Source organism: Urocitellus parryii, chromosome 12 (assembly GCF_045843805.1).
Source record: "Urocitellus parryii isolate mUroPar1 chromosome 12, mUroPar1.hap1, whole genome shotgun sequence".
NCBI lineage: Eukaryota > Metazoa > Chordata > Mammalia > Rodentia > Sciuridae > Urocitellus > Urocitellus parryii.
Window position 1 is genome coordinate 29,828,014 of NC_135542.1, and position 23,757 is coordinate 29,851,770.

At 42.4% G+C, this 23,757-nt stretch overlaps 1 protein-coding gene across 4 annotated transcripts in view; it reads left to right on the forward strand.

The window, feature by feature from the left end:
* The window catches only part of Usp39 (ubiquitin specific peptidase 39), a 35,145-nt gene that overhangs the window by 5,388 nt on the left and 6,000 nt on the right, over positions 1–23,757 (forward strand). Inside the window, exons 5-10 of one of the 4 annotated variants that reach the window (XM_026414132.2) lie at positions 497–649; positions 8,383–8,608; positions 9,798–9,875; positions 12,086–12,153; positions 12,694–12,882; positions 16,305–16,447. In XM_026414132.2, coding sequence (XP_026269917.1) covers positions 497–649; positions 8,383–8,608; positions 9,798–9,875; positions 12,086–12,153; positions 12,694–12,882; positions 16,305–16,447 — 857 coding nt within the window. Of the gene's footprint in view, positions 1–496; positions 650–8,382; positions 8,609–9,797; positions 9,876–12,085; positions 12,154–12,693; positions 12,883–16,304; positions 16,448–23,757 lie in introns of those variants that run through there. The other 3 variants (XM_026414133.2, XM_077791761.1, XM_077791762.1) reach the window with 3 other exon arrangements.

The following is a 23,757-nucleotide window of genomic DNA, read 5'->3' on the forward strand; positions in this document are numbered from 1 at the left end:
GAGGTTCCAAAGGGAGTTCACGATGACCTCCATCCAGTCTGTAACTTTGGGAGTATTCTGCTCCCACCGTCCACTCCCAGGGAATCCTAGAGTCCCCAGTCCTGCCCAAGGGGAGGAGGTTCTGCACTCCTAAGCTAGGCACACATGCCATACTGGGTAAGGCTCAGGCTCCTGCTGTCTCTAGAGATCGAGTGTCCTACAGTGTGACAGCCATTTATCTTGGAGATGGTCAGACATGAGGTTGAAGACAGATGTGGGATTTATTGATTTGGGATATGGAGAACCCCTTGTTGAGAGGGATTGACCAGCAGTGTGGAGAGGAGCTGTGCTGAATTACTTCGTCTTCATCCTTGTTGCTTGCGGGTCTTTTGGGGTGTGTGGGAGGTGCTCATGACCAAAGCATTTTTGGTTTTTGGTAGAAATTACTGTTCTGGATATATCTTCTGAACTCTGTTTATATCTCAAAAATAACGTAGGATTTTTTTTTTCTTCACAGTATGTGTTGAAGCCCACTTTTACAAAGCAGCAAATTGCAAACTTGGACAAGCAAGCCAAATTGTCCCGGGCGTATGATGGTACCACTTATCTGCCGGGTATTGTGGGACTGAATAACATAAAGGCCAACGACTATGCCAATGCCGTCCTTCAGGTAGGATCCAGATAGGAAGGCTGAGGGGAGGGGGTGGCAGAAGCAGTATCGAGTCTGCCAAGACATTGCTGCGTTCTTGCTGAGTGTGGTCAAAGGGTTTGGCTAGGAGCTTCCCTTGAGTATTTGTTCTGCAGTAAGCCAAATTTTCCTGTTTCTGCTCATGGGGCTGCTGCCAGATGCTTAGGCATTTTCCAGCTTTTTCATGACCTTGGAGTTGCTGGGGAAGGAAGGATAGAATCCATGTTGCCAGGAAATACCAAATAAGAATTTTTCTTTCCCCAATGCTGAGTATTGAACCCAGGGAAACTCTTATCACTGAACTATACCCGCAGCCCTTTTTATTTTTTATTTTGAGACAAGGTCTCACTAAGTTGCCTGGGCTGGGCTTGAACTTGTGATTCTCCTGCCAGCATCCCAAGTTGCTGGTATTACAGGTGTGGCCTCTGCATCAGGCACATTTCTTTTTTATGGTGTAGATGTTCATTGTGTGGGCTGTTGTCTTATTCCCCCCCAAATTTTTTTATTTACACAAGTTATATATGTTTATTATAGAAAAATTAGAAAATGTTGGTAAGCAGAATCTCACTTCACCAAGAAAAAATTGATTTAAAAAATTATAGACATAAACAGGATTATTGAAGGGAAGGTATATGAATTATAAAGTAAAAGCCTTATTCCTTTCTCTCCTTAGTATTCTGTCCTGGAGTACTTATATAGTTCTAGAATTGTTGTGACTAAGGAGGCTGAGGTGGAGGGTCACAAATTTGAAGCTAGCCTTAGCAACTTAAGGGGACCTTTAGCAACTTAGACCCTGCCTCAAAATAAAAAGGACTGGAGATGTTATTCAGTGGTAAAGTACCCATGGGTTCAATTCCCAGTCCCCAAAACAAACATGGCTGGGGTTGTAGCTCAGTGGTAGAGCACTTGCCTGGCACATGTGAGGTACTGGGTTTACTTCTCAGAACCACATAAAAAAATAAAGCTATTATGTCCATCTACAATTAAAAAATATTTTAGAAACAAAGAAATAGAACTTTTTCTAAATGTGTATAGCATAATACTCTGTCACATGGTAACATGATTATTTTGCCTTAAAATCTGACGTAGTTCACATTGTCTCTTGTGACCAGTGTGCAGTCTCTTCTCTTTTTTTAGTTGTAGATGGACACAATATCTTTATTTATTTTTGCGGTGCTGAGAGTCGAACCCCCTGCCTCACATGTGCTAGGCAAGCGTCTACAGCTGAGCTACAACCCAGCCCTGCAGTACCTTCTGACGTGTTATTTTGCACACACACATTCCCCCTCCTGGTTTGTTTGTTTTTTGGTGGGGGGTGAGTGCTGAGGAATTGAACCCAGGGCCTTGCTGCCCCTAGTCTTTTTACTTTTTGTGACACGTTTTATTATATTTATTTTCTGTAATTTAAAAATGCACATAACTGTTTTATGAAGCAACATAGTATGTACATGTCTCTCTTCTTTTTAGTGGTTCAACTCAGGGCTTCTTGCTTGCTAGGCAGGGGCTACACTGCTGACCTACATCCCTGGCCCCTTAATGATTACATGCTATTGAGTTGGAATTGATTCACTACATCCCTGGCAGCATCCTTAATGATTACATGCTATTGAGTTGGAATTGATTCACCCGTTCTTATACTAGTGTACATAGGATCTAGATTCCAGATATAAGTGTTTTGAACAATCTCTAAACCCACCAGCAACCCCAAAGAGCGTTCTTTCATCTTGTGTTGTCACTGTTAGCACTGAGAAAATTTTTTCTATTTTATAGGTATCTTTATTTATTTTTATATACAAATATATATAAATATATATATGTATATAAAAATATATATTTTTTTAGTTGTAGATGGACATAGTACCTTTTATTTGTTTATTTTTATGTGGTGCCAGGGATTGACCCAGTGCCTCACGTGTGCTAGGCAACTGCTCTACCACTGAGCCACAACCCCAGTCCTGGGTATCTTTATTTTTAACTTAGGTGTTTTGGATCACTTCCAACCTTAATTATTTGTGTGTATGTGTATAATTTATGTATTTAAATGAATGGGTCGTAAGTACTCTTTTCCCTATTGTTTCAGCTTATTGAGCTTTATGAAATATATAAGAAAACCATCATTTGGTTTTATTGTACAGGTTGCTATATTGCAAGTATTTTCTTGCAGTTTTTAACTTGGCCTTTAAATCTTTTTTTTTTTTTTTTTTTTGTCTTTATAAAAGATTACTAATTCAGGGCTGGTGCTATGGCTCAGTGGCAGAGCACTCGTGTGGGGATCTGGGTTTGATCCTCAACACTACATAAAAATAAATAAATAAATAAATAAAGGTATTGTGTCCAACTATAACTAAATATTTTTTTAAAAAGATTAGTTTTTACATAAATTAAGTATCTAATTTTACATTAAAAAGACAACTTGGGGGGAAAATCGAGTGTGATGTTTTCAATTAGAAAAGCCTGAATTTTAGAGGACAAATTGTGTAACGCAACGAAGGCTGCGAGAGAGAGAGAGAGAGAGAGAGAGATAGATAGATAGATAGATATGGATTCCTGCAGTGGGTGCAGCAGGAAGACGCTGAGCAGCCACTTCCAAGCCAGGGGCAGAAGGGACTCCTTCCTTCCCAGGTGTGTGGACTGCCAGTGCCTCTTCCAGACAGAGATTGCGCTCTGACCAGTCCGTGCCCTAAATCCTGGGGCTGCTTATATGGGAACAGGAGGAGACCTAGGAAGGGTTTTATATTTGGTTCTTTTCAGTTATTCATGACGTGGAGTGTATTCTTACCCATCACACGTACATGGAGTGTAACTTCTGATTCTGGTGGTTGTACATGATGTGGAGTTTCATTGGTTGTGTATTCATATGTGAACATAGGAAAGTGATATCTGAAAAATTCTACTGTCTCTCCTATTAGGATTCCCACCCTTCCCTTCATTCCCCTTTGTCTAATCCATTGAACTTCTGTTCCCCATCCCGCTAGTATGTGTTAGTATCCACATATCAGAGAGAACATTCAGCCATTGGTTTTTGGGGATTGGATTCTTTTACTTAGTATGGTAGTCTCCAGTTCCATCCATTTACTAGCTAATGCCATAACTTCATTCTTCTTTATGACTGAGTGATATTCCATTGTGTATATATGCCACAATTTGTTTATTCATTCATCTATTAAAGGGCACCTATGTTGGTTCCATAGTTCAGCTTTTGTGAATTGAGCTGCTATAAATATGGATATGACACATTACATTACCGTATGCTGATTTAAGTCCTTTGGGTATATGTTGAGGAGTGGGATAACTAGGTCAAATACCATTCCAGGTATTCTGAGAAATCTCCACATTGCTTTCCAGAGTGATTGCACTGGTTTGCAGTCCCACCAGCAATGTGTGAGTGTACTTTCCCCCACATCCTGGCCAACATTTATTGTTACTTGAATTCTTGATAACTGTGCCATTCTGACTGGAGTGAGATGAAATCTCAGTGTAATTTTGATTTTTGCAATTCTCTAATTGCTTGAGATATTGAGCATTTTATATATATTTACATACACACACACACATACACACGCGTTTTTTTTTTAATTTGTTGAGAGATCATATTTCTTCTGTGAAGTGCCTGTTCAATTCCTTGCTCATTTATTGATTGGGTTATTATTTGTTTTTTTGGTGTTAATTTGTTTGAGTTCTTTATATATCCTGTGGAGTAATGCTCTGAGGTGCAGACGGTTATGATTTTCTCCCATTCTCTAGGCTCTCTTTCACGTTGTTTGCTGTGAAGAAGCTTTTTAGTTTCATGCCATTCCATTCTTCTTTTTTTTTGGGGGGGGCGGGGGGGCGGTAATTTGGGATTGAACTCAGGGACACTCAACCACTGAGCCACATCTTCAGCCCTATTTTGTATTTTATTTAGAGACAGGGTCTCACTGAGTTGCTTAGTACCTCACTTTTGCTGAGGCTGGCTTTGAACTCATGATCCTCCTGCCTCAGCCTCCTGAGCGGCTGGGATTAAAGGCATGCATCATCATGCCTGGCCCATTTATTGATTCTTGATTTTACTTCATGTGCGTTAGGAGTCTTGTTGAGGAATTCAGTTCCTGAGCCAACATGATGGAGAGGTGGGCCTACATTTTCTTCTATTAGGTACAGGGTCTCTAGTCTAATGCCTAGGTCCTTAATCCACTTGAGTTGAGTTTTGTGCATGGTGAGAGATAGGGGTTTAATTTCATTTCTACATATGGATTTCCAGTTTTCCCAGCACCATTTGTTAAAGAGGCCATCTTTTCTCTAATGTATGTTTAGGGCGCCTTTGTCTAGTATGAGATAACTGTATTTATCTGGGTTTGTCTGTGGTCCTCTATTCCGTACCATTGGTCCATGAGTCTGTTTTAGACCTAGTACAGTTTAAAATCCAAAACATTTTCATAAAAGGTTGGTGATAAGCATAAATTTAAATAATTGGTGCAATATTTAAAAATATTGGAAAATCATGGCTGTTTAAATTCTTTACAGGAAGTGTTATCTTGGTAAAAGAAAGGGATGGAGTTCTTATCTCAGAGGGAACAGATACGCTTAGCTCAGGGTGCTACAATTCAGTGCCAGGTGACTGTCCCATAGAAAGCCAAGGACCCAGAAAAGAGGGGACAGGTATTCATTCCTTGTTCAGCACTCTGATAAAGAATGTTTCAGGAAGTCTTTCTAAAATATCATTCAGAACTGTGAGTTAGATCCCAATTGCAGCTGTCTGTTCCCCTTGCCAGCCTCCCCTCCCCATATGGTTCTCCTCTCAGAAGTAAAATTAGGACAGGACTGCATTCTGACAAGAAGGGTGGAGACCAGTCCCAGGCACTCCAGTGTGGGTCCTGTTGCCAGCTCCACTGGAGACCTGTACTCAGCTAGAGGAGATGTGATCTGCATGATTGTTCTTGGGAAAGTCTGGAGTTCAAGAACCTTATGGGGCCATCTTGAGATCAGATAAGCTCAACATCCAAAAGTATCCCTGGATTTGTTCTTCTGATATCTTGTGTCCTTGGGATCAGGGCCTCTTTTGCTGGCACCTAATAATTCACAGTGAGGAGTTTGATCATATAATCCTTTGCACTGAAGGGTGGTGGTTTTTTAAAAATTTTTTGGTAAAACATTTAAATTTTGTTTTTTAAAATTTTTGATTGAATCCTGGGGCACTTAACCACTGAGCAACATCCCTAGCTCTTTTTAAAATTTCATTTAGAGACAGGGCCTTGCTAAGTGGCTTAGGGCCTTGCTAAGTTGCTGAGGCTGGCCTTGAACTTGAAATACTCTTGTCTTAGCCTCCTGAGCAGCTGGGATTACAGGCGTATGCCACCGCTTCCAGCACTGAAGGGATTTGATCTGCCACTGTCTTCGTATGAGATCCTGGAAGTAGTTATAATTGATCAACGCCCACCATTCTTGAAAGCTTTCAGATAACTCGTTCTGTCAACCAGCTCCATGGCAGAACATCATAGTAGAAGGTGCCAGCTCATGGCAGCTGGGGAGCAGTACGCTAAACTTTTTAAATGTATTTTTACCATAAAGAATTATGTAGCTGGGCGCAGTGACACACGCCTGTCATCCCAGCGGCTGAGGAGGCTGAGGCAGGAGGATCAAGTTCAAAGCCAGCCTCAGCAAAAGCGAGGCACTAGGCAACTCGTTAAGACCTTGTCTCTAAACAAAATACAAAATAGGGCTGAGGACGTGGCTCGGTAGTTGAGTGCCCCTGAGTTTAATCCCTGGTCCCCACCGCCTCCACAAAAAATAATTGTGTAAAAGCTAAGTGGGGGAAAGGAAGGAGGGATGAAAATGGGAAAGACAGTAGAAACTCCACATCATGTACAACCACAAGAATGGGAAGTTATGCTCCAGTCTACTGTCATGGATAACTAAAAAGAACAATTTTTTTTTAAATGGAGAAAACAAAGAATTGTGTAAAAGAATGTAAAGACCTGTCTATTTGGTGATGGTTCCTGGTGTGGTAACTAGTTCCTGGAAAGGTCATTTTCTTAGGTGGAGAGAGATGTTTCAGACTCCTCCTCCTATAAACTCTCACGACTTTGAAAACTATCATGGGTAGGATGGTTAGTCCTGGCTTTCTGAATCTTAATTCTCATGGGTGAGTCTCTTTATTTATTAAAATATTAGGTGAACAAACCCTCTTTTGGTGATGTCCCCACTGAAGTAGAGTTGAGGAGACCTGACTCTAGTCTCTCTCTGAGGCTGCCTGTCACTAGATGTAATGAGCGCTGAGAGCACCTCTCTCTATAAGGTGGATAACTGAGAATTAGGGTTAACTTTATCTATACTTCCCCTCTTTTTGAAAGTAGTTCTCTTTTTTAGTAATTACTGCCTGAGCATCAAGCCCGTGTTCCTTTAGCTGAGCTTGTGCTATATGTAGCTGGGCACGGTGACCCATGCCTGTTATCCTAGTGTCTGAGGAGGCCTGATCCCCTTAAGGTTATGGTGATCTCCAGGTCCCAAGACCTCCCTGCCTGAACCTATCGTAGTTAGCAGAAAACCTCTGTCCTCCTTCCTAAGTGGGTTGCCAAGGGAAAATGTTCTGGGACTCATGAACCCATTGGGAATGATCCAGGGTATACTCTGCTTGTATTCAAGGTCTGTTCTGTGGTCTCCCTCCCAGTTCTGAGTTGAGATCAGCAACCATGCCTTTCTTCCTGAAGCTTGCATGACTAGTTTTTCTCTTTTTGCCTGATGAAGTCAGATTTGTTTTTTTGAGTGTGTTTTTAAAAATTTTTTTATTTCAATTCATCGTACACAAACGGAATGCAACATTTCAATTCTCTGCTTGTACATGGTATAGAAACATACCATTCATGCAATCATACATGTGTCTAGGGTAATGATGTCCATCTCATTCCACCATCTTTCCTACCCCTGTCAGATTTGTTTTCTAAATGTCTGGCCAGGGGCTGGGGATGTGGCTCAAGCGGTAGCGCGCTCGCCTGGCATGCGTGCGGCCCGGGTTCGATTCTCAGCACCACATACAAACAAAGATGTTGTGTCCGCCAATAACTAAAAAATAAATATTAAATAAATAAATAAATAAATAAATGTCTGGCCATTTTTCACCATAACAAGTACACTCAGTTTTATGTGCAATTGCATGGTTTTATTAGAGAAACATCAAATTTTATGATTTTCGTATTTTTTCCTTCAGGTTTTTTGTTTGTTTGTTTGTTTGTTTGTTAGAGCTTTATTGTTACACATTGTAGTTAGTTCATTCTGCCAAACTCATACATGCATGGTCAGATTATTTTAGTATGGTGTCGAGAAGTGGGGGCTAGTGTTCCCCAGATAGTTGTCTCTACTCCAGTCAAAGGAGGTGATGAAAGAGTACTTGGTTTTTGGCCCTTAGTACCTCGTGAATTTCAGTATTGACACAGGTCTACTTAGAGTAAGAAAGGGAAGTATTGAGTGGCAGTAGATAGCGATTTGAATACCTTTTTATTAACTTCTCTGTGATGTCCATATCTACCAAGTGTCTGCAGAACTGTATTCTGGAACCTAGTGTGAAGGATATTTTTGTAATATCATGTCTAGATAGGATTCTCAAAGGGTCTGTTTCCTTTGGACTCTTCAGGCTGTCCCAGGCCCCTTGCAGGGCTCTACCAGAAGAATGTTGGCTGGAAGAGCTGGGCCCAGCGACCCTGCAGAGGGGCTTTGGATTAAGTATAGTGTTTGATTTCCAGGCTCTGTCTAATGTTCCTCCTCTCCGGAACTACTTCCTAGAAGAAGATAATTACAAGAACATCAAGCGTCCTCCAGGGGACATCATGTTCTTGTTGGTCCAGCGTTTTGGAGAGCTGATGAGAAAGCTCTGGAACCCTCGAAATTTCAAGGCTCATGTCTCTCCCCACGAGATGCTCCAGGCTGTGGTCCTCTGCAGCAGGAAGACCTTTCAGATCACCAAACAAGGTAAGGAGCAAGGGCTGGAGGGAGGCTCTGTGGCAGAGCATTTGCCCAGCACCACAGGCAGAAACACAGGTCAGAAAGGTCATCTGTGTTTCTCTGATTTGAGGACAACAAAGCTAGTTTGAGGAAGAAAATGTACTTCTGCTTTGCAGTGAATCTTGATGATAGTCGTGAGTGAGTGAGTAGCTTGGGTGGGTTCCTTACTCCTCTCTGCTCAGAGTCTCAGAAGCTGAACAGAAGGCCTGTCTTGTTTGGTGAGGTGGACTGTCTGGTGTAGGGAATGCCGAGAGGCTAGGCAAGGCAGCAGCCCATGCTGAGTCCCTGCCACCTGTGCTTCTCACCTTGTCAGGTCTACACATGGGTCCTCTGATGAACCTCAGGTTGCTGTCATCTCTTTGGGCCCAGGTTGTCATTGCCTTGTGAATAAAATAACTCTTAGTACCTGGATCTTGGGTGCTGTCTGCTAGTGTGCACATTAGTTTGCTCAGCATGCATTTGTGAGGCTAGACTTTGGAGCCACAGGGAGCTAAAGGCTAAAGGCAAGGTAGTTGCAGAGAAAGGTAATTGCAGAGTGTTAGGCGCTGCGGTAAGAAAGGGCAGAGTGTGCTCTGGAGGGAACACAGACAAGGACCCCAGCTGAACAGGGGGAGGCGGGTTGTGGGCAGGCATTCTGGGTAGGAGCATAGAGGTACGGGATCCAGGCTGACTGCCTGCACTTAGCTGGACCTTGGATTCTGGGGTCAGTGGAGAGCTGAGGTGGAGACAGGGAAGAAAGGACCAAATTCCTGGTTTATGTGCCACTGTGGGAGTTGCGATTCTCTTCTGTCAAAGGTGGGGGCCAGTGAAGACTTCTATGTGAACATGTGACAGCAGACTGGGGAACAACTTAGTGGCTTTTAAGAGTCTCAGGCACTTAGGAAAGGAGAAGTAAGGCATGATCGGTGAGTAGGTAAGGAGTGGGCCCAGGCCCCTTGGGGACTTGGGGTGATAGGAAGTAACACCCACACTGGGGTGGTAATGTTGGCTCATTCCCTAGGACAGAAGTCATAGTCTCTGAGCGCATGGTGGTGGTAGTCTGCGGCCTGGCCTGAGGGCCTCTTCTGGGAGTGGGTAGCAGGACTGCAGCGTGGCCGGCTGCGGGCTTCCCCTCCTGCCTCCAGTTGCCTCATGTTCCATGCCTCCTTTTCCCCAGGAGACGGAGTCGACTTTCTGTCCTGGTTTCTGAATGCTCTGCACTCGGCCCTGGGGGGCACAAAGAAGAAAAAGAAGAGTAAGTCTTGTTGCTTATAAAACAGCTGTTTTTCTTTTCTGGTCCATCTTTAAAAAACTACAGCTTCATGTCCTCTTGTTCTTAACTGTTTGTCTCTTTTGTGGGCAGAGGGTTGGGATTTATTGTATACACCAAATTTTATTCTTGAATAGCTCCTGACCATAATTTTTTAATGTTAGAATGTGATAATTATGCCCAGTGGTTTTTTTATTTTTTTGTGGTCCTGGGGGTTGAACCCAGGTTTCAGGTGTGCTCAGCAGGTGCTCTGCCACTGAGCTGCAGCCCCAGCTGTTCCTGTGGCAGAAGTGCCTGGAAGACAAGTCAAGTGAAAGGCAAATCCTGGACATTCTCACTCGTGGGAGCTGAGAGAGTCTGGTAGCAGAGAGTAAAGAGTGGTCGCCGGAGGCTGAGGCAGGGTGGAGGGTGCAGCTGGAGAGCGTCTGATGCTTTGGTGTAGCACGGTAGGGTAACTGGGCAACAGGACTTTACTTTGGGTTTTGAAATAGGCAGTGGAGAGAATTTGGAATATTCTTACACAAAGAAATGGTAAATGTTTGAAGTGACAGTTATACCAGCTATCCTGATTTGATCATTACATACTGTATACATGTTCTAAATTGTTACACTGTACAATTATTACGTGTCAATTAAAATTTCTTTTAACGATGCAGGTGCACCACAAAAATAAAAATAACTTTTTAGGTCAACTTGTCTGTTTGACTTCCTCACATGCTAATCTGATTTATTCCTGTTTATAATAAGATTTTTTATCAGGAATGGATACAACAGTGCCCCAGAAATCCTGACCCAGTTTCAACATGCAGGACAGCATGTTATGGACCCCCAGGCTCTTGCCACTGCAAGCACTAATGTGGGTGGTGGCCTGGCCTTTGAGTTGAAGGTTAGAGCTGATTCGCTGCCAGTTCTTCACGCTTGCTGGATCTGTACTTGGAGGCAGGAGGCTGGCCTGCTGGGGTCCCTGCTAGGGTCCCAGACCTAGCGTCCCTGTGCCACTCATTGTCTTCACTGGCTTAGGGGTATCTACACATCTATCAGCTCAAAGGCTGCAGAGCTGGGCCAGCCATTGTAGAGACCTAGGTAGACTTCTTGACTTCTGAGTTGAGGGCCCTGGAGGTGTCCTGCGGGCCTTGTACTCTCTTACTTGAGGCCTGCCCCACCTGGTGTCTTCATCTTGTGCATGTCTTCTACATCCTCGCCTTACGTCCTGGGAGGATTCTAGGACCCAGAGTGCTTGATCTCTCTTTGCTTTGCTTCTACTCTTTTTTAAATATTTTTTTGATGTTAATGAACCTTTATTTTATTCATTTATTTGTATGTGGTGCTGAGAATTGAACCCTGTGCCACACACATGCTAGGCAAGTGCTTTACCACTGAGCCCCTAGGCCTTTGCTTCTGCTCTTGCCCAAATCTTAGTCTGTAGTTTTGCTTTTGTGTCCAGTGTAGACTGGACTTTATTTCCCTTGTGGGCAGCATATAGTTAGGGCAATTCCTTGGTTGGGCCCTGTTTGCTTGTGAAAATACACACACACATACACACACAAACACACATTCAGTACTGGGAATTGAACCTAAGGGTACTCAACTACTGTGCTACATCCCCAACCCTTTCTTTTTTTTTTTTTTTAATATTTATTTATTTATTTAGTTCTCGGCGGACACAACATCTTTGTTGGTATGTGGTGCTGAGGATCGAACCTGGGCCGCACGCATGCCAGGCGAGCGCGCTACCGCTTGAGCCACATCCCCAGCCCCCCCAACCCTTTCTTTATTTTTTATTTTGAGACAGTGTCTCACTAAGTTGCTGAGGCTGGTCTCAAACCTGAAATCCTGCTGCCTCAGCCTCTCGGGTTGCCAGAATTGTGTGGATGTACCACTGTGCCCGGTTGCTTGTGAATTTTTTCTGAGTCATGCATCTTCAGGCTCTGCGAATCATTCATCATTTCATGCGTCTCTCATGGGCCAGGCCCTGTCTTAGAGGGCCCATGTGCCTTGGGGAGGATACACATGTGATCACTTCCACAACAATTATGAAAGTACCGCATGGTGTCTATTTCCCAGGGAAGCTTCTGTTTAGGGAGGGCTTCTTTGGGTCTCATGCTGAAAGTTGCAGGTTTATTTCAGAAATTGCGATGTGTTTCTGACATGCTTCCCAGGCTCACAGTGTTTGTGCTTGCCTTTTGTTTGTGCAGCAATTGTGACGGATGTTTTCCAGGGGTCCATGCGGATCTTCACTAAGAAGCTTCCCCATCCTGATCTGGTGAGTGGGTGGAGCCGGTACAGGACTGATCTGTGTTGCCTGAGTGGACTCGGGAGAAGCAGAGAGACACTTGGAGGATAGAGATGCCCAGAGCCTCTGCTCAGGCCCCTGTGGGGTGGCTGTGGGCTCTGGAGGCAGGGGCTGGGGTAGCATGCTGGAGGGAGGGCCTGGCCCCGAGTGTGCTGGTGTTCTGAGAAGGCTCAGCCATGCCTCCCCTGCTGTCACAGAGCCTTGGGATAGTCTGTCTATGAGCAATGAACCCAGAAGAGGCTGTTTTGTTTGTTTGATTGGTACTAGGGATAGAACCCAGGGTGTTCACACTGAGCTGTACCCCAGCTGGTTTATCTTATTTTGAGACAGGGTCTTGCTAAGTCCAGGCTGGCCTCATTCTCCCAGGCAACTGGGGTTATAGGTGAACGCTACCACACCTAGCGAGCTGTGGATTCTTGAATAGTGTGGTCATGGACACTGCCCAGGCTCTGGCACCTGCTCTGTGCTGCTCACATGCCTTCCCTCCTGTTTCTTCTTGCCTGTTTCTAGCCAGCAGAAGAAAAAGAGCAGCTGTTGCATAATGATGAGTACCAGGAGACGATGGTGGAGTCTACGTTCATGTACTTGACGCTGGACCTTCCTACTGCCCCGCTCTACAAGGACGAAAAGGAACAGCTCATTATCCCCCAGGTGCCGCTCTTCAACATCCTGGCCAAGTTCAATGGCATCACTGAGAAGGTAGCCACGTGTCCTTCTGTGCTGCCAGGCTTCCCTTGCCCTCTTGACTTCCTCATCTTCCTGCTCCCACCGCCTAGGGCCTGGGCCAGCGGGCAGTGCTCTTCCACTAGGCTGTAACCCTGCCCATCATTTTCTTTTTGTACTTGAGTGTTGCCACTTGTATGTAATGCATTTGTTATAAAGTGTGTCGTTTTGATCAAGCTCCTGAATTCCTTGGAGTCTCGGCTCTTAACTCACGTGCCCCCTTCTATGTCTCTTCTGTCCCTCCGAGCTCCCACCTCAGATGTGCTTCAGAAACTCAAAGGCAGGAAAACACGCCATCTCTCTCTCTCTCTCTCTTTTTTTTTTTTGGTACTGGTATTGAACCCAGGGGTGCTCTATCACTGAGACACATCCCCAGCCTTTTTTTAAAGTTTTTCTTTAAGCTTACGTAATGTCAAGATTCCCATGAGACCTTAGTATTGATCTAAATTTATTCTTTTTTTTATATTTATTTTTTAGTTATAAGTGGACACAATATCTTTATTTTGTATTTATATGGTGCTGAGGATCGAACCCAGTGCCTCACACATTCTAGGCGAGCGCTCTACCGCTGAGCCACAACCCCAGCCCCTCATTCTTATTTTAATAATACTAGCGTGGACTAGTACAGACAGTTTCTTCTGGCTTTAGCTTTTAAGCAGATACAGAGCTATAACATGTTTACAGATGATGTACAGAACTTTTAACTAATTGATTAATAGTGGTGATGTAATATGATTTTTTTTTTTTCCTTTCCTGGTACTGGAGATTGATTGAACCCAGGGTGCTCTTACTATTGAGCTGTATCCCCAGCCTTTTTTATTTTCATTTTCCTTTTTTTGTGGTGCTGGGTATTGAACCCAGGGCCATAAGCATGCTAGGCAAGTGTGCTATTGCTGAGCCATGTCCCAGCCCTGCCCTTTGTATTTTTTATTTTCAGACAGGTCTACTAAGTTGCTGAGACTGGTCTTGCCCTCACCATTCTCCTGCCTCAGCCTCCTGAGTCATTGGGGTGATAGACACGCGCACTGTATCTGTCACGAAGCTGTTTCTTAGTGTTCTAAACCTTCATCTGGGTGATGGCTGCATGCATGTTGCAGCACGACATGGGTTAGGACCTCATTCCTTTTTGTGGCCCAGTTATATTCCATTGAGTGAACATGCTGTATTTTGTGTATTCATCAGCTGGTGGGCTTTAGGCTGGTTTTCACCTCTCAACTGTTAGTGCTGATGTCAACACTAGTCTGCAAGTTTCTATGTGGGCGTGTTTTCCCTTCACCAGGGCACATGTTAAGAAGGGGTGCTGCTGGGTCATGTAGCAACTCTGCCTTCAGATGTTCGAGGAGCTGCAGACTGTGTCCCAAGTGCCTGTACCACTTTCTTTACACTCCTACCCGTAACTTATGAGGGCTCTGTTCTTCATGTCTGCACCAACACCTGTCACTTCCTGTCATTGATTACAGCCAGCTTTTCAACATAGGATCTGAAAGAACACTTCACAAAGATGATATACAAATGGACAACAAATATATGAAAAGATGTTCAACAGTAATCAGGGAAATACAAGATCATGTGTCATTTTAACGCTGAGTAATATTACATTGTGTATACATACCACAGTTTCTTTATCCATTCATCTACTGAAGGACATCTAGGTTGGTTCCACAGTTTAGCTATTGTGAATTGAGCTGCTATAATCATTGATGCGGCTGTGTCCCTGTAATATGATGATTTTAAGTCCTTTGGGTATAGAGCAAGGAGTGGGATAGCTGGGTCAATGGTGGTTTCATTCCAAGTTTTCTAAGGAATCTCCATACTGTTTTCCATAGTAGTTGCACCAGTTTGCAGTCCCATTACAATGTGTGAGTGACTGTACCTTTTCGTCCACATTCTCTCCAACACTTACTATTGCTTGTATTCTTGATAATTGCCGTTCGTTCTAACCAGAGTGAGATGAAATCTTAAGGGTAGTTTTGATTTTCATTTCTCTAATTGCTAGAGAAGTTGAACAGTTTTTCATATATTTGTTAATCGATTGCGTATCTTCTTCTGAGAAGTGTCTGCCACATCTAATTATTTATGTGTGGTTTAGGTCTTCCATTTCTCTGTTGATCATCTGCATGGTTTTTCTATTATTGAAAGTGGGGTATTGACATTTCCAACTTTTTTTGGTGGGGGGTGGGTACTGGGGATTGAAGCCAGGGGCACTTCACCACTTAGTCACATCCCTAGCCCTTTTTATTTTTTTATATTGAGACTGGGTCTCACTGAGTTGCTTAGGGTTTTGCTAAGTTACTGAGGCTGCCCTCAAACTTGTGATTTTCCTGCCTCGGCCTCGTGATTTGCTGGGATTACAGGTGTGCGCCACCACGTCCAGCTTGTCTAATTTTAAACAATACAGTGGGATGGTCCTTGGAGGGGTCTGCTGTTCCTTCCTGACCTTGCTCCGAAGGAGGAGGCTGTCACTGGTGCTTTCTTTTTGATTATTATTAGAATTTTACTAACTTCAGCATTAACTTGATAATTTTATTTTCTCTTTATTAAGGATAAGAATTTATTAAAAACAGATTCATGTCCACCATGTTTTTGGTACAGGGATTGAACCCAGGGGAACTTAACCACTGAGCTTCATCCCCAGCCCTTATTTGTATTTTATTTATATACACAATAAGGCCCTAAGAACTCAACTGAGTTCTTAGGGCCTTATTGTGTTGCTGAGGTGAGATTCAAACTCATGATTCTCCTGCCTCAACCTCCGAGCGCTACCGCGCCTGGCTCATGTTCTCCAGCTTAAAAGCCCCTTGGGCTGGGCAGATACCCCGTTCCTTTGCCATTCCTCCTCTTCAGTGTACTGAGTAAGACCTTAGGAAATATGGCCTGGCAGATGCTTTGACCCATAATTCAGGGACTTTTTTTTTTTTGTGTGTGTGTGCTGGGAATGGAATCTGGGCCTCATGCTTGCCAAATACACACTCACACTGAGCCACACCCAGCCCAAGTTTTGTGATCTTTGAAGAGGGAGAAGTGTGGGAAGATGGTAGCCACCTCTACTGGACATGTGTGGTGAGGGCTTCTCACTGTGGGAAGGCCAGAAGGTCCTGCCTTGCTTGGTGGTCACCAGCTTCAGCATGGCCTCTTTCCTCTGGCTGCTTGGCTTCCTAGGTAGCTGGTGCCAAGGCATTGTGGTCGTAGTTGACAGAGTGATCATACACTGACTGAAGCAGCCCATGATCAAGGTCTTTTTAATACCACTCAGCTGAATTGCTGGCCTCAGCCAAGTATCTTCAGAAGTCTAGATATGAGGCAGAATTATATTTAAAAAAAACAACAAACGAACAAACTCATGTCCCTGCACCAGCACCTGTGGAACTCTGGCACTAATGTGGTAATTCCATTCTCAGGAATATAAGACTTACAAGGAGAACTTCCTGAAGCGCTTCCAGCTCACCAAGCTGCCTCCCTACCTGATCTTCTGTATCAAGAGGTTCACTAAGAACAACTTCTTTGTGGAGAAGAACCCCACCATTGTCAACTTCCCTATCACGTGAGTGCCTTCCTGCCTAGCTCCCTCTGAGGGGCGGGGCACTTTCCCCATCCTTCTATCAATACCTGTGGACTACCTGTGTTGGGGTTGCCAGGAGCAGAGCCTGACCACTCTGCCTGCCTTGGGTCTCACTGTGGGGGTGCTGGTTTTGAGGGACCGTGAGAGGATGTCTGCCTGCAGGCAGCCTGCTCTTGCCTCTGGATGCTGCGACTCGTCCTGCAGCACAGGGAGGAGTCACTGGGGCTGCCTGGGCTCCGTCTGCTGCTCGCCCGGCAGACTCTGGCACCGGGGGGCTTTAGGCTCCAGATGGCCTGCCCTCATGGAGTTTGCCCCTTCTCTTTTCTTCCCAGACATCGACATCTAGACTCCCAGTTTAGATGTCCTGTGGATGTGAAGTCGTGACATTCAGTTTGTCATTGCAGTGTGTTTTTATGAAGCATTGCACTTGAATGGGAAATTGGGAGGAGTTATACCCAAAGCTTCTAGTATGCTGCCTTCTAACTTGGAAAGAGCTGTTGGGAGGTACCTTGGGGGTCTTTGAGTACACAAGAGATAGGGTTCTTCTCACTGCAGAGAAGTCTCTGAGAAGGGGAGGAGGCTGCCCGGGATCGGACCAGGCCAGGCGAGCAGGCGCGGAGAGAGCTGGGCAGAGGGTCAGGGAGACAGTTGCGTGGGCATATGATGTCCAGCTGATGGGCATATGATGTCCAGCTGGGTGGTCGTTTCTCAGGTGTTACTTCTCAGTCTTTATTTTTCTAAACTTTCACAAAGGAGTTTGGAAGCTGTTAGTGGACAAAGGCTTATCTCTTTGTTTCTTTCTCCCTCTGCCTTCTTCCATTTCCTAGTCCCCCTGTTAACGCAGGACTGCCAGTTTTTTCCTTTGAAGATAGTTCTAGGGCTGGGGATGTGGCTCAAGCGGTAGCGCGCTCGCCTGGCATGCGTGCGGCCCGGGTTCGATCCTCAGCACCACATACCAACAAAGATGTTGTGTCCACCGAGAACTAAAAAATAAATATTAAAAAATTCTCTCTCTCTCTCTCTCTCTCTCTCTCTCTCTCTCTCTCCCCTCTCTCTCCTCTCTCACTCTCTCTTTAAAAAAAAAAAAAAAGATAGTTCTAGTTGTTAGCTCTCTGTAGTGTTTAAGAGAATGATGTCTAAAATTCAGAGGCCTGAGTTCTGGGCTGCCCTAGTGGTGACCACAGAGAGGTCATCTGCCTGTTTTCTGCACGTATTCTCTCAGCAACTCGGTGAGGTCCTTAGCAATCTTGTGAGACCCTGTCTCAAAATAAAATAAAAAGGGATGGGGTTGCAGCTCATTGGTAGAGTACACCTGGGTTCAATCCCTAGTACCACCACCACCACCACGCCCCCCCCCCAAAAAAAGAAAATTACTGTGAGACAGGATTTTGCTAAGTTGCAAGGTTGAACTTGAACTTGCTATCCTCTTGCCTTAGTCTCCTGAGTTTTGGGGATTATAAGTATGCACCACCACACCCTGCTGGGATAACTTCTTAACTATAATTCCAAGGGAATCTTTTTTTCTTTTCCACTCTTTGTCTTCCTGTTCTACACTCATATCTCGTTTGTGTGACAAGTAGAATCAGTGGGGGACATGAAATAGATTTCTGCTATCTCGAATGGGACCACAGAGACACTTTCTTTGAAATTCTGTGGATCAGATTTTTTTTTTTTGGTAATACTTAGTTGTATTACAGAATGCATTCCAATTCATCATACACAAATGGAGCGCAACATTTCAATTTTCTGGTTGTACACAGTGTAGAGACGCATCATTCGTGCAATCATACAGGTACCTAGGATAATGATGTCCATCTCATTCCATCATCTTTCCTACCCCCCCAACCCTTCCCTACCCTCCCCTTTTCCCAATCCAAAGTTCCTCCATTTTTCTCATGGCCCCCCACCATCAGCATCCACTAATCAGGGAAAAAATTTGGCCTTTAGTTTTTTGGGATTGGCTTACTTCACTTAGCATAATATTTTCTAACTCCATCCATTTACCTGAAAATGCCATAATTTTATTCTCTCTTAATGCTGTAGTAATATTCCATTGTGTATATATACCACAGTTTCTTTATTCATTCATCTATTGAAGGGCATCTAGATTGGTTCCACAGTTTAGCTGTTGTGAATTCAGCTACTGTAAACATTGATGTGGCTGTGTCACTATAGTATGCTAATTTTAAGTCCTTTGGGTATAGACTAAGGAGTGGGATAACTGAGTCAAATGGTGGTTCCATTCCAGATTTTCTAAGGAATCTCTATACTGTTTTCCAAGGTGGTTGCACCAATAGGCAGTCCCACCAGCAATGTATGAATGTGCCTTTTTCCCCACATCCTCACCAACGCTTATTGTTGCTTATATTCTTGATAGCTGCCATTCTAACTGGAGAGAGATGAAATCTTAGAGTAGTTTTGATTTACATTTCTCTAATTACTAACATTGTTGAATACTTTTTCATATATTTGTTGATGGCATGTATATCTTCTGAGAAGTGTCTGTTCAGTTCCTTGGCCCATTTACTGATTGGATTGTTTGGGTTTTTTTTTTTTTATATATACATTTTTAAATTTTTAATATTTATTTTTCAGTTTTCGATGGACACAACATCTTTGTTTGTATGTGGTGCTGAGGATCGAATCCGGGCCGCATGCATGCCAGACGAGCGAGCTACCGCTTGAGCCACATCCCCAGCCCGTGTTTGGGGGTCTTTTGGTGATAAGTCATTTTGAGTTTTTTTATATATCCTGGAGATTAGTGCTTTGTCTGAGATGCGTATGGTAAAAATTTGCTCCCATTCTGAAGGCTCTCTTTTCACCTCACTGATTGTTTCTTTTGCTGAGAGGAAGCTTTTTTTAGTTTGAATCCATCCCATTTATTGATTTTTGATTTTATTTCTTGTGCTTTAGAAGTCTTGTTAAGGAAGTGGTTGTCTAATCTGACATGATGGAGATTGGGGCCTAATTTCTCTTCTATTAGGCACAGGGTCTCTGGTCTAATTCCTAGGTCCTTGATCAACTTGTTGAATTTCGTACATGGTGAGAGATACAGGTTTAATTTCATTTTGCTGCGTATGGATTTCCAGTTTTCCCAGCACCATTTGTTAAAGATGTACATTTTTGGTGCCTTTGTCTAGGATGAGATAACTGTAATTTTGTGGGTTAGTCTCAGTGTCCTCTATTCTGTACTATCGCTGTGTGTGTCTATTTTAGTGGCAATCCCATGCTATTCTTGTTACTGTTGCTCTGTAGTATAGTTTAAGGGCTGGTATGGTGATGCCTCCTGCTTCACTCTTCTTGCTAAGGGTTGCTTTGGGTATTCTGAGTCTCTTATTTTTCCAGATGAATTTCATGATTGCTTTTTCTGTTTTTATGGGGAATGTCATGAGGATTTTGATTGGAATTGCATTAGATCTGTATAGTGCTTTTGGTAGTATAGTCATTTTTACAATATTAATCCTGCCTGTCCAAGAACAAGGGAGATCTTTCCATCTTCTAAGGTTTTCTTTAATTTCTTTCTTTAGTGTTCTGTAGTTTTCATTGTAGAGGTCTTTCACCTCTTTTGTTGAGTTGATTCTCAACTATTTTATTTTTCTTGAGGCTATTGTAAATGGGGTAGTTGTCCTAGTTTCTTTTTCAAAGATTTGTCACTGATGTACAGAAATGCCTTTGATTTGTGGGTGTTGAATTTTATATCTTGCTACTTTGCTGAATTTATTTATTAATTTTAGAAGTTTTCTGGTGGAATTTTTTTTTGATCCTCAAGGTATAGTATTGTGTCATTGGTAAATAGTGATAGTTTGAGTTCTTCCTTTCCTCTCTGTATCCCTTTAATTTCTTTGATCTATCTAATTGCTCTGGCTAGAGTTTCAAGGACTATGTTGAATAGAAGTGGTGAAAGAGGGCATCCCTGTCTTGTTCCAGTTTTTAGAGGAAATACTTCTAATTTTTCTCCATTTAGAATGATGTTGGCCTAGGGCTTAGCATAGATAGCTTTTATGATGTTGAGATATGTTCCTGTTATCCCTAGTTTTTCTAGTGTTTTGAACATGAAGGGGTATTGTATTTTGTTGAATGCTTTTTCTGCATCTTTTGAGATGGTTATATGATTCTTATCTTTAAGTCTATTGATGTGATAAATTACATTTATTGATTTCCATATGTTGAACCAACCTTGCATCCTGGGATGAACCTCACTTGATCGTGGTGCACTGTCTTTTTAATATGTTTTTGTATGTGATTGGCCAGTATTCTATTGAGATATTTTTTTTTTTTAAAGAGAGAGTGAGAGAGGAGAGAGAGAGAGAGAGAGAGAGAGAGAATTTTTTAATATTTATTTTTTAGTTCTCGGCGGACACAACATCTTTGTTGGTATGTGGTGCTGAGGATTGAACCCGGGCCGCACGCATGCCAGGCGAGCGCGCTACCGCTTGAGCCACATCCCCAGCCCTTGAGATATTTTTCATCTTTGTTCGTTAGGGATATTGGTCTGAAGTTTTCTTTCCTTGATGTATCTTTGTTTTTGGAATCCGGGTGATATTAGCCTCATAGAATTAAGTTTGGAAGGGTTCCCTCCTTTTCTATTTCATGGAATAATTTGATGAGTATTGGTATTAATTCTTTTTTTGTAGGTCTTATAGAACTCAGCTGAGAATGCATTTGGTCCTTGGCTTTTCTTGGTTTGTAGGCTTTTGATGGAGTCTTTTATTTCCTTGCTTAAAATTGATCTGTTTAAATTGTGTACGTCCTCCTGATTCAGTTTGGGTAGATCATATGTTTCTACAAAGTTGTTGGTGTCATCGAAATTTTCTGTTTTATTTGAATATAAATTTTCAAGATAATTTCTAATTATCTCCTGTATTTCAGTAGTGTCTGTCATAATGTTTCCGTTTTTCATCATGAATTTTAGTAATTTGAGTTTTTTCTCTCCTTCTCTTTATTAGCATGGCTAAGGGTTTATCGATTTTACTTATTTTTTCAAAGAACCAACTTTTCGTTTTGTCAATTTTTGAATTGTTTCTTTTGTTTCAGTTTCATTGATTTCAGCTCTGATTTTAATTATTTCCTGTCTTCTACTTTTGGTGTTGATTTGGTCTTCTTTTTCTAGGGCTTTGAGATATGTTAGGTCATTTATTGACTTTTTATCCTTTTAATGAATGAACTGCATGGAATGAACTTTCCTCTTATTCCTGCCTTCATGGTGTCCCAGAGATTTTGATATGTTGTGTCAGTGTTCTCATTCACCTCTAAGAATTTTTGTTATCCTCCTCCCTGATGTCTTCTGCTATCCATTGCTCATTCAATATCATGTTATTTAGTCTCCAAGTGTTGCAGTAGCTTCTATTTTTTATTTTATCATAGATTTCTAGTTTTATTCCATTATGATCTGATAGAATACAAGGTAGTACCTCTCTTTTTTTTTTTTTATTTGCTGAGTTGCTTTGTGGCATAATATGTGGTCCATTTTAGAGAAAGATCCATGTGCTGCTGAGAAGAAGGTGTATTAACTCATTTTGGATGAAATATTCTATATATGTCTCTTAAGTCTAAATAATTGATTGTATTATTCAGCTCTATAGTTTGTTTAGCTTTTTGTTTGGAAGATCTATTCAGTGGTGAGAGAAGTGTATTAAAGTCACCCAATATTATCGTATTGTGGTCTGTTTGACTCTTGAACTTGAGAAGAGTTTGTTTGATGAACATAGATGCTCCATTGTTTGGGGCCTAGGTATTTATGATTATTATGTCTTGTTGATGTATGGTTCCCTTAAGCAGTATGAAATGTCCTTCTTTATCTCTTCTGACTAACTTTGGCTTGAAGTCCACTTTATCTGATATTTGGGTGGAAACCCCTGCTTGTTTCCGAAGACCATGTGAGTGGTATGATTTTTTTCCATATTTTTTTCAGTATGTGGATGTCTTTTCCTATGAGATGAGTTTCTTGAAAGCAGCATATTGTTGATTTTTTTAATCCAGTCTGCCAGTCTGAGTCTTTTAATTGATGAGTTTAGGTCATTAACATTCAGAGTTATTATTGAGACATGGTTTGTATTCCTGGTCATTTTTGTTTATTTTTGGCTTTTAATTTGAGTTTGTTTCTTTGATTGGATTTTCCTTTAGTGTACTTCCTTCCTTTGCTGATTTTCATTGTTGTTTTTCATTTTCTCCTCATGGAATATTTTGCTGAGAATATTCTGTAGTCCAGGCTTTCTCATTGTAAATTCTTTTTTCTATCATGGAAAGTTTTTATTTCATCATCATATCTGAAGCTTATTTTGTTGGATATAAGACTCTTGGTCGGCATCCATTTTCTTTCAGAAATGGTATATGTTGTTCCAGGATCTCCTGGCTTTAATGGTCTGGTTTGAGAAATCTGTTGAGATCTGAACTGGTTCCCCCTACATGTAATCTGAAACTTTTCTCTTGCAACTTTTAAAATTCTATCCTTATTCTGTATGCTAGGCATTTTCATTATAATGTGCCTTGGGTGAGGATCAGTTGTGATCTTATTTATTTATTTATCTATTTATTTATTGTGGTGCTGGGGATTGAACCCAGGGCCTCGTGCATGTGAGGCAAGCACTTTACCAACTGAGCTGTATCCCCAGCCCATCTGTTGTGATTTTGTACATTTGATGTCCTGAAAGCCTCTTGTTTTTGATTTTCCAATTCATTCTTCATGTGGGAAATTTTCTGATATTATTTAATTGAAGAGACTGTACAGTCCTTTGGTTTGTATCTCTCTGCCTCCCTCTATCCCAATAAATCTTAGATTTGGTCTTTTCATGTTGTCCAATAATTCTTGGAGGTTCTGTTCATGGTTTCTCACCACCTAAGCTGTGTGGTCACCTTTATTTTCAAGTTTATATATTTTGTCTTCTTTGCCTGAGGTTCTATCTTCCAAGTGATTTTAGTCTGTTGTTGATGCTTTCTATTGAATTTTTTATTTGGTTTATTGGTTCCTTCACTTCAAGGATTTCTGTTTTTTTTTTTTTTGTTTTGGTTTGTTTTGTTTTGTTTTTAAGAGTCTCTCTCTCTTTTGTCTTGTGCTGGGATTGAACCCAGGACCTTGTGCATGTGAGGCAAGCACTGTACCATCTGAGCTATGTCCCCAGCCCCTCTATCTCTTTTCTTTTTTCTTTTTTTTAATATCTATTTTTTAGTTATAGGTGGACACAATATCTTTATTTTACATTTACGTGGTGCTGAGGATGGAACCCAGGGCCTCACGCACACTAGGCGAGCACTCTACCATCAGCCTCAGCCCCAGCCCCCGCCCCCTCTCTTGA